We start from the raw sequence: 11,916 nt of genomic DNA, 5'->3' as shown, positions 1-11,916 counted from the left end.
CCTGACCCAGTTTGGCTTTGTCAAGGGCAGGTCATGCATACTGAATCTGGTGTAATTCTTTGAGAAAGTCACTAAGGCCATGGATGACAGTAATCAGTACATACTGCCTACCTCAACCTGGCCGAAGCATTTGACACAATGTCCCCTTGGGTATTATAAATTCACAAAACTGGGCATAAATTCCTATGTCACCAGATAGATAGCCAATTTCCTCACTGACGAGACACATGTGCTTAAATTTGGTGAATCCAGATCCAGCAAGAGGCCAGTTACTAGTGGAGTATGACAGGGCTCAGTGCTGGGACCACTCCTGTTTGGAATATACTTCTCTGAAGTCAAGGCTAATGTGGAAGGCCTCTGGATGACAAAGTCTGTTGACAGCTGAAAGCTGGGGTCCTATCACTGAATCCCCTAGTGATGTAGGTAACCTTCAGAAGGGTCTAGATCAGACAGGTGATAGGTCCTAGAACCATGGCCTAAAACTACATGCAAAAAAATGCATTGTCATACCTTTGGGAAGTCAAATACCCCTGCAAATGACAACATCAATAGCACACCCCTAAGAGTAGACTTAGAGTTGAGAGACCTAGGCATACAGATAGATAGTAGCCTAAACTTTGACGTTCGTGTGTCCACATTGGTGAGGAACTTTTATGTGGCACTTTTATAAGTAAAGATACAGCATCCAGATCCAAGAAAATTATAGCTCTGCTGTACTCAGCCCTCATTCGACCAATGTTTGAGTACGATACACCATTTGGACTAGGCACTTACAGCAGCTGAAGCAACCTCAGAGGTTCCTCACAAAGAAAATACAGGGTGTAAACAACATGAACAATAGGGATAGACTAAAAGCCCTAACCGTTTACTCTGTCTCCTATCAACTAATAAGGGGTGACCTATGCCTTACCTACAAAGCACTCACAAATCCAGCCCTGTTGGACCTGCTAAACATCCACAAGACAACCAGCACGAGGATCACCTGGTGAGCAACTCAAACAAAACATGCTGGAGAAACAGATATGTGTCTCAGAGATTGTCCCTTCTTTGGAACAGGCTTCCTATTGACATTAAGCTGAACCCTTCTCTAGCCCTCTTCAAACTCAGTTTGGATCAATGGATGGGGAATCACAAATTCACACCTAGGGTAGTGCCTATGTCCCTTATGGACAGGGGCAACCTGTAGGATACTCAATCCCCAGGCACAAAGTCATGCCATCCTTTTGCCCCTAGGGGGCCATATATTGGATAAAACTGGATTATATTGGCTAGGCTTGTAAGGGCCCTTAAACCGTTTGCCTAGTAATCTTCTATGACCCTATGATCCTATGAGTATAACAGTACTCATATCTCCTTAACTCAAGCAGTTGGGAACAGCTACTATTCCTTTCAAGTTGTATGGGATGCCTTACAGATTTTAAACCTCAAGGATACGCTCTACATTGCCCTTCTAGTTTTCTAGAGACTCCTGCCCATAATTCTCCTAAAACTAAAGGTCAAGAATCTGCTTCCTGAAAGGACAGCTGCCATGTAAAGCTTTATAGGAAGGTGTTGACTATTAATCGTTATGGTAATAGTTTGCCTGCCTATTTCAGACTGTCTGAGTTACCTTCTTCAGCTCTTAGCAGTGTAAAGTTTCCCTGTCTCAGTAGAGTCCATGCTATGTATATTTTTTTAGGTTCTGGCTGAAAAGGGTCTTCGGACCAGACCATCTACCTGATTACCCAACAATAAATAAATACTATATAAAGATGAAAAAGTGAGAAGGTCTGAATGTGTGAAACAGACTAGGAGATGCAGAAAATGCAGGTGATCAAAATCAGTGTACAGTAATTGTGAGAAAGGGAAGCTGATTAGAAAGAAAGACGTACACCTGAATGTCAACAGATTCATTCATTCAGTTATGTGTGATGGAAAAATATAATCCATACTAGCATTTCTAGTGGTTACAGTGCTGTCATGAAGATTGGTGAATGTTATACTCCAAGAAATGCAGTGGTCTGACATATCAGAAATACATAGCATTACATTTCATTTCATAATAATGATGATGCACATACACCTGTAATATGATTTATAAATGTGCAAAATAAAATTATATTACCTTCAAATGAGCAAAAGAGACAACTTTACTTCAGCTGTATAACTTTCTTCCTTTGCATTCAGGCAGAAAACCAGTCAACACAAGTATAGATCTGATTGATAACTACATTGACATGTTAGAGAAGGTGGATTTGTTACAAACAGAGGTCTGCAACTCATCTGGCATTGGTAAGCTTTTTCAATTGTGAATATTTAAAGAAACCACCATTTCTCTTTATTTTGTGTTTTTTTTTTACTTTAGTTCTCATAGTAAATATATATTTTGAAGAGGTTCTCTGACATTTTTTCTACAGTATAATGTTCATAATATTTTCTTCTTGCTTTTGATGTTTTATTCTTTTTTCATGAAGTATAGCATTAACTGAAGATATATAGGGCATGGGTTAGTGAGGCAAAGGGTGTGGGAAGAGATAATGTTCTCAGATATATCCATTTTTCTTCTGCATCAGTCAAAGAAAAAAATGCTTACTCTATGTAATCCCCAGTATTAAGATGATATACAGAGATTTAGAGCTGTACTAAGTGCAGGTAGAAAGATAACCAGGGTCAGTAAGTATGTACAGGTATATAAAAGGTAGGATAAAGTAGATATGGAGGACTTTGCATTACTGAAATTATTCCTCCTCTCTCCTCACCACTAGGTCCCTAGTGTAGTGGTTATCACATTTCCTTTACATGTAGAAAGTCCTGCATTCAGTATACAGTGGAACCATTATTAGTCTATAAGTTAGCAAAGCACATTAAGGCTATGAGATGTCAATTAATGGCTTCCTGTAGTTCAGGGTTTTATTCCCTAACCTTCCACATGTGTACTCTGCATACCTCACAGCTGTACTTACTTCTGCAGAATGTCCAGGTTTTTGTCTTATATTTTTGGTCCATTTTTCAGAAAATTGTGGTTTTCTGGTAAATCAATGGAAAATAATTAAAGATGGAAGTCAGAAAGTAATGACATACATTTGAGTTTCAGAATTAATATCCTTCAGAAAATACACGCTAATGTAAAACCTGTTATTCTATCAACTTTCTGTCTGTAAGAACAATATTTAAAAATGATCCCTATTTTTGGGCCTTTGTCCCCCCCATTATTTACGGCTTTGTCCAGATTTCTTGTGCTAAGAGATTAAAAGGTATGGTACGGTGTAACACTGAACAAGTCACTTAAACAGGCAGTGCTGCAGGGTACTTGGGAAAATTGGCCTAGGTTTCTCAATGGTCTCCTGGGCCTCATGCCACTTAAGAACCCATGAACCTTGTCTGCTAGTTAGTGCTGAGGAATAAGGCTCAGAGATGTTAATTATGTGTTTCCTGTAGTTAAGGAATACAGGGTTTGATTCCTTTCATTTCCATTTGTCTAGTGTGTGACTCTGAGCAAGTCACTCAACCAGACAGTGGTCCTAGGTTGCTCCTGAAAAGGGTCACTTTGTACAGTGAGCTCACCTAGTTAAGAAAGAGATATGTATATGGAAGAAAGTACTTAATAAGTCTACTTATCCTAAGGTTAGTTGATCAGATAAAAAGAACATTGCTGAAGTCTAATTCCTTTTACATGGGAATTAGACACAGTTAGATGCTCATCTTTCTGTAACAACTAATAGAGACTGAGACGTGTCCCCCCTACACCAAAGACATATGTATAGCATTCAACGTACCTTTTAACTTTTACCTCCAGAGGTAGGCGTTAATGCAAAAAATGATTGGGGAAAAGGATCAGTATTAGGGACACTTTTTAAATACTTCATAAAATAATTTCCAATTTTAGAAGGGAAGGAGAAAAAGTCTGAGAAAAAATAGGGCCATTCCCCAAAAATCTGAAGAGTTGAGAGGTATATATTCAACTGTTAAAAGGAGAGAAAGCTGTGTCATGTTTTGTTCCTTTTTTTTTTAAGTGGTCACTAACAAGTGCACCCAGTAGACCTGGAAAATCATTAAGGGCATGGTGAGCACATGCCCTCCTACAGGCATCCAGCCCAGTAACCCCCCCCCGCCCCAGATGTACAATAGGAGGAAATCTTTGTAGAAAAGGGATATATTTTTCTCTGGTGTGCTGCTGGTATGTCTCATATAAATGCAGTGGCTAAGATGCCAAAACATCAAAGCTTTCTTGTCACTGAAGATGGAGTTCAGAGCCTTGCCAGAGAGGAAAAGTAAAACTCTCACACCCTGGCATAGAAAGAGTAAGAAAAAAAAAAGAAGTCAACATTGCAGTTGATGAAAGCGCTAAATCATCATTTTTTTTTTAATAAATCAGCTTTATGATATACTGGATCGTTTTTCTCAGTTCATATACTGGAACCGTATTGTTCAAAGTTCAGTGTTTCTGGTTATTTATTGTTTTTATATTCTGAGTCGGTTCCTGAAACGCCAATTTTGAAGAAAAAAAAAGAGGAAGAGGAGGGTGGAGGAGAATGTGGCTTCTATATCAATGACTCTTTCAAAAGAAGAAGGGAATCCTGTTGCCAGCTGTGGCCTTTTTGAACGATTCTCAGAACCCAAGCATGAAAAGGTATCCAGTGACGCAGGGGTAGTGAACACCTTGACTTAAGGCCTACAGGATTGCCAGGGATTGGAGGTGAAAGCATATGACGGGATATACAGTCAATCTATTTTCTTAGATTGTCCTTGGTTTTGGGAGGATACTCCATTCTTCTTAAAACCTCTTTTGACATTGCTTTTTGAAATTTTGTTTGCCTGGGCCTTGCTGGAGAACTCTTATCCTGTTTCTTGAAAAAGTAACCTGAACTGGAAGAAAAGTTTCCATTACATTTTGGCAAGGAGGGTTGAAAAATCTGGATAAACCACTGAATTAAATTTTTAAGGAACTTGGCAGAAGAAGGACCAAGCAACACATTTTGTGTCCAGGTGAGCATTCAGAATCACAGCTTTGATATTCTCTGGTAAATTCTGAGAAGGTAGCCAGGTAAATGTTCTTCTCACTGATCCAGTGGCAGCTGCTATGGAAACAGCATCAGCAGTGTCATGAGCACATTCTGTTAACTGAGGCACAGAAGTCAATACTTATTTTCCAAAGAAGGGAGGTGAGCCATTAACTTACTCATGCTGTTAAAGGAAGCCAGCAGAAACTTAGATATGCGAGCCTGACAATTTGCTACTCTGTAGTCTAAAATGGAATAAATACTAACGTTTTTCCAAACCTATCAAGGGCTTTCTCAGCTTGTCAAATGGAATAAAGTTAGCTACTGCACGTAGTTTGGCTGAAGCTGATTTGGATCTAACCTGGGTTAGGGAAAAGGACTGTGGGTCTGGGCATGTAATATAACTTATTAGAGTATCTGAATGCAGGTGGCTGACTGCCAGACAAATGCTGGCTACAAACAAGGCATTCTCTGTCTGTCAACACAGGAGAAACAGCTGCAAGTTGTGGAAAATCTACCTGTAACAAACCAGAATGTGTTTGCTGGAATTCTGATATTTCTTTAGTTTCCACTGAAGCAGTTCTTTTATTTTTGGAAATAATATCAGAAAAATACAAAAATAAAGCAGCAACCACGGACCAAGTGCCAAACAGTCACAATTCAAAAGAAAAAAAAAGCATTCAGATAGCTGCTGCTCGCCCACAAACTTATTTAATAACACAGATCAGCACACCCAGTAAAAAATAACGCTGAACACAGTTCACAGTACATTTTCGTCCAAGACTTCATCAGAATGGTTACAAACACAACTCCCTCCCATTTTATACAATAACCACTTCATCAATAAAGCAATTAAAATAATAAATCAATTCATTAAGCTTTTTAACCTGCTTAACACAACCAAGAACTTGCTTGTGAATATAGTGCTTAAACTGCTTAAAGTTACTATAAGAACATCCCTACATATTATTTTATTAAAAAGTAATAATCCCTATTTATGCACAATCATAAAAATGTAATAAAAAATCTGTATTAAAATATAAATATACATATATTATATGTGTGTGTGTGTATATATATATATATATATATATATATATATATATATATATACATATATATATATATATATATATATATATATATATATATATATATATATATATATACACACACACACATATATATATATATATATATATATATATATATATATATATATATGTGTTTGTGTGTGTGTGTGTGTGTGGGTGTTAAAACGTATTAAACTAAAATATAGAGAATGCATCAACATCCCTAAAATCCTAAACACACATGTCGCACTATCAGCTTTTGCAGATGATTTAAATCTATACTTCCAGTTTCCCAACTCAGACCTACCCAAAATCTTTGATGCCATTAAGTACTTCTCCACCGCATCAGATTACCTAATTAACAATAAAAAATCACATATTTTCCCAATCAATCCCAACTCCCACAAATCTTTCTATTTCCCAGTCCTCTTTACAAATAACATATAATCTTAAATATCTAGGTATCCATTTTGAACATAACCAAGCTTCCATGCTCCAAAATAATCTACTAAAAACATGGTCCACCATCCAGCAAGATCTACAAAGATGGAAACTTATGAATCTAGCCTTCTTGTCCAAAGTAGCAATAGTGAAAATGAATGTCTTACCCAGACTCTTATATCAATTCAATGCTTCGGATATAGTAGTCTTTAATAACTTCTTCTCCAAAATTGAAAAAGACCTAGCTAGGTTCATCTGGTTCCCGAAGTCAGTCAGGATCTCTTACTCTAAATTAACTTATCCTAAGGAGAAAAGGGGGTTAGGCCTTCCAAACTTTCAACTGTACTACAAGATCATCTGCTCAAACAGAGTCTGGTCTATTTCAAATTTTAACAGCAAAAACCATACCCACTCTCCTTCATGGTTGAAAATCTGGCATCACCATATTATCTCTAACAAAATTAATCCTCAGGCTATTCCCTTCCTATCCACTCTTTCTATAAACAATTGTAATTTAGCACATTCTCTGAAACATAAAATTAGGCTTTTCCAAAAACTTATTAAAGACATCAATCTGGTAAATATTTTACCCCTGCTCCAACCACTCCATCAAAATCCAAACTTCAAAATCAACAATATGATGTTGGACCTTACTAAATTTCCTCTCATTAAAGATCTCAATGTATGGGACATCCTCAAACATAGATCAAAATCTATTCCTGAGCTACGGTTAATCCTTGGAACCAATAACAAATACACAGTTATTCTTCGACAACTAAGAGAAATTATACTTGCACAACATTTCAATCTTCCTCCTAACCCTCAGGAAATTAACAAATTAATTGAAACTATATCTGTAATATCAAGCACTAAAAAAACAATTTCATCCTCTTACAAACTATTGAATACTGTGCTATACAACTCAAACTGTCTCTTTTCCATCTATTGGAACACTGTTGGTTCTCCTATTACAGAGGACCAAAAACTCTCAGCTATAAAATCTACTTTAGAACTCTCCCTTTTTAAAAAACTCTTATACACCCAACTGATGCTAAACAATAATTCCTACTTCACTCCTGTAATACTCAATAAATTTAATCCCAACTCATCCTCCTCGTGTACCTGTTGCCCTCATCCGAGAGCGGATCTACTACACATTATGTGGTATTGCAACCACTCTCACAAACTCTGGTGCTCTCTAAAAGTTCGTTTACAAAAATGGGTTACTACACCTCAACCCTTTCGTGGGAAACAGCCATTCTCCATATTCATACCTCCGAATTATCTAAAGTACAACTTCACATTTTAATTATTCTCTGTTCACTTATTAAACTATACATCACTAAAAATTGGTTAGATCGCACCAAACTTAGTTGGAATGGTTTCAAAGAGATGGCTTTCAAACACATCTCAGCTCATAAATTCATTATAAAAGGCCCCAAAAGAGAGCTTATTTTGGTAAACTATGGAAGAAACTTATAGATGTGATCCATACTGAATAACTTCCCATTCATACCTTGAGTATAACAGCTATCCATATTCCTGTTAATCTACCGGAGAATCGCTGCCAACCCAATTTTTATTATATTTTTGCAATACCACTGCGGAGGAATGTAGCACTATTGGTTGTAAATATTGTATATAATTGTTTTTGTTTTTGGTTAAATTGATTACAATGCTCTCATTGTGCTGTTCCTATCCTTCTCATATGTATCATTGCTAAACTAAGTGGCTACTCACAATATTCTGTAATAATCCATCGTTGCATTTTAATGTGTATAACTGTAATGTATTCCCTCTCCCAGTATGCATTGTATCATACTTTGAAAAATAAAAGAATTATTTGAAAAAAAAAAAAAAAATATATAGAGAATGCATATAAAAAAACAATACTTTGCTGCCATCTAGAGACCTAAAAGTTCATTACATTAACAAATATATAACATCAAAAATCAAAGTGTCAAACTATCTAAAACCATGGAGTGGTCAATACCTGTATGTTAAAAATCTCACTTATTAAAATATTAAAAATCTAACTTATTAAAACATTAAAAAAATTATGTGGGATATGTTAGGTTTAAATAGTTATGTACAAAAATGAATGAATAAATGCATACATAGATACATAAATAGGGTGCTAGGTTGCCCTATAATTTAGTCGCTCTTAATTTCAATACAGGTGCAAGGGATACCGTATTGTTAAGCCCTGGCCATTTATTCGCCTCAAGGACCAACTGCCAGTACACTTCTCGATATTCAAATTGTGTCTCCCATGGTCCTAATGAATATCCATTTAGACTTCCTCTACCACAAAAAAATACAAAAGTAGCCTCTTTGCATGTCAAAGTATGTTTATATACGGTATTCCAATTATTGCCCTTTTTAATGTCATAACTGTGCTCATATATTCTTATTTTTAAGCACCTTTCGGTCTTTCCTACATAAAAACTTTCACATTTTCCACATAGGGCCAAATATACTAGCCCTTTAGAGTCACAGTTAGAGTAACATTTTGCACTAATGCATCTATTTCTACTAGGGGATATATAAACATCTGATTTGTTAATAATAAAAGGACATTGTGGACAAGCACAACATTTATATGTCCCTACTCTTCTAGATCTTTTTTCTATGCCCTTCTTCTCCAAAATATTTTTAATACTTTTACCCTTCCTGAGTACAAATTTTAGGGGGCGATTCAGTTCAATATTCAAATCCGATAGTTTACTAAACTTATCCCACTCCTCCTTCAAAATCGTAGTAATGGTTCCTGCATCTCCACTATAATCCATTACAAAAATATTTTCCACCCTATCATTACTATCAGTCACCTGTTGGTTGCCCCCTATCACACAATTCTCTATTCCTAAAATAGGTGCAAACCTATTACTTATTTTCTAGGACTTCAGTAAAAATTTCACTAATGATTTTCTCAGGGTATTCCCTATCAAGGAACATACTTTTCAACAGTTCACATTCTTGTATAAAGTCTTCCTCTGATGATGCCATTCTACTACCCCTGACATATTGACCAATCACAATGCTCCTTTTTTGTGTAAATGGATGGGAGTGCTGGAAATGTAGGAAGGAATTGCAGTAGGTAGCTTTTCTGTGTACCTTTGAAGTGAACCTATTACAATCATAGTCCATCCCAATATTCACATCCAGGTAATCAATAGAATCCTGTCCTATTTTATAGGTAAACCTTAACATTTCTGTACTGTTAGTAATGTAGTTCAATAATTCACTAAATGTTTCCTCACTATCTATCCAGATGAGGCAAATGTCATCCAAAAATCATTGATAATGGACCCAACAGTCCTTGTACACAGAATTAAAAATGAATTTCTTCTCCCACCAGGCTAGCACTAAATATGCAAAGGTTGGGGCACACATGGCACCCATTGCCACTCCAACCACCTGACAAAAGACTTCTCCCACAAAATAAATACAATTATGTTTTAAAACCAGTTCCATTAAGGTTAAAATCAAATAAATATCTCTCTCATTAAAACCTTTGTTATCCATTAAAATTTCTTCTAAAAATTCCAAGCCTTCTTTATGTGGGATAGAAGTGAAGAGCTCAACCACATCAATTGTAATAAATAACAAATTGTTTCTAAATAAATTATTTTTCACATTTCTGAGGAAATCCCAGGAATCTTTGGTAACATTAGTTGCATTTATAGAAATATTTTTCAGTTTAACATCCAGGAACTTTGCAATAGGGGATATGACAGAATGGCTAGCTGCAACCACTGGTCTCATGGGTGGGTCAAGTGAATCCTTATGAACTTTTGGGATACCGAATATTGTGGGTAACCTGGGCTCTTTGTTATGCAGAAATTTAATAGTCTCAATGTCCATCACCCCTTCTAGTACTAAATCATTCAAAGCTGCATAAATCTTTCTGTAGGCAATGTTAATTTCATTAAGTGAGACCTTCGAATATTTAATACCATCATTTAAAAGCTCTATCATTTTACTTTTGTATATAACTGAGTCCATAAGGACTGTACCCCCACCCTTGTCCGGTTTCATTACCCTAACATATTTATTTTTACAAAGTGTGTTTAAAATCTCCCTTTCTTCTTTAGTTAGATTTGACTAAACCCTGTTCTTCACCACTTTTTCCCTAGGCTACTTTCAACCATGTTCTCAAAATTCTTTAACTGTGGGTGGAGGGGTGGGTTCCATACACTCTTTCTCTTCAAGGTTTCTATGTTTTCTTTTTGTTCGCCCAGCAGTAATTCCAAATTTTTCCTTTTGTTATGGACATTTTTAAATCAATAAGTAAACTACTGATCTCACTCCTCTTCTTAGGGACAAACTTAAAATCTTTCGCAAATAACCTAAAAAAAATATTAATTTACTTCCAAATTACTATAATTAAAGATTTTATACCCCTGAACGGTTAACATATTGTTGTTATTAATTATTTGGTCAGTAGTCAGAACCACCCCTTCAGACCCTATATTAGACACCTGATTCAGTAACCATGGTTCATACCCTTGTTGTGCCACCCCCTCCAATTGCCCTGGCAATAGTCCACATTTCCTTTGTTTTTTAATCTTTTGGACCTTCGGAGGGGGGATATCCTAAAGGGTCATTCATATCTCCTGGGCCATCCACACTTTCATTATACATTTCATTGTTAACACTGTCTGTCTTCTATTCTACCATTATTAAACCCCCCTCCATCTGTCCTGTAAGGCCCTTTCTCTATTCTAGACATGTTGTTAAAGTGCATATTTATTAATATCTCTATCCAACTTTCTTTTTTTCCTATAAACTATATTGTTAATCTTATCATCCACCTGCTTCCTCAGTTCAAAATATTTTCTTTTCTCTTCCTCAGCAGTGAATAATAAGTCATTGACCAAACAATTGCTCACTTTAACAATCGTTTAATTTAAAACCTCAATCACTTTTTCATTTTGTTTTATTATAGCGCTAAGAATTTCAAAACCACAGTTGTCAAAAATATCCAACAGTTCCATATGAAAGTCTGACCCTTCTTCTACATTGTTAGGGAATCTATACACCCTTAAACCTTTTGGTACAACTCTAGAATTAATGCATTCTCTTAAGTATAAATTATCCACATTTAAAGTTTTAATCTTGAACAGTAAGTCATTTAGCTTACTTAAATTATTAGCATAGGTGTCTGCATCATCACCAACAACAGTATGAACATACTTAAATTTAACATTTTGTTTAAGCCATGCTTCAAATTAATGTCCTGCTGCTCTGCATTATTAAAACTACCATTAAATGGTAAAGATTCACCTCGTGCTTTAGAGTTAGCTCGCTACTCTTTCCCATGGCCACAGTCTTTATTGGAAAGAGTTCTGTTTGTTTTCAGAAGCTCTGGTGTCCTCCTATCATCAAAACTGTTAATAATAATAGTTCCAGTCTCCGCA

At 36.0% G+C, this 11,916-nt stretch overlaps 1 protein-coding gene across 1 annotated transcript in view; it reads left to right on the top strand.

The window, feature by feature from the left end:
• The first annotated feature begins 2,170 nt into the window (after nucleotides 1–2,170).
• The window catches only part of LOC122808168 (C-type lectin domain family 4 member E-like), a 327,149-nt gene continuing 317,403 nt past the window's right edge, over nucleotides 2,171–11,916 (top strand). The window contains exon 1 of the mRNA XM_044079139.1: nucleotides 2,171–2,271. Within this exon, the coding sequence (XP_043935074.1) occupies nucleotides 2,217–2,271 (55 nt within the window). The 5' untranslated portion in view covers nucleotides 2,171–2,216. The remainder of the gene's footprint in view (nucleotides 2,272–11,916) is intronic.

This window comes from Protopterus annectens, chromosome 8.part0 (assembly GCF_019279795.1).
Source record: "Protopterus annectens isolate FY-2018-M chromosome 8.part0, PAN1.0, whole genome shotgun sequence".
Lineage (NCBI taxonomy): Eukaryota > Metazoa > Chordata > Ceratodontiformes > Protopteridae > Protopterus > Protopterus annectens.
Note: the sequence above shows the minus strand (reverse complement) of the source record. Positions and strands in the feature narration are given on the sequence as shown.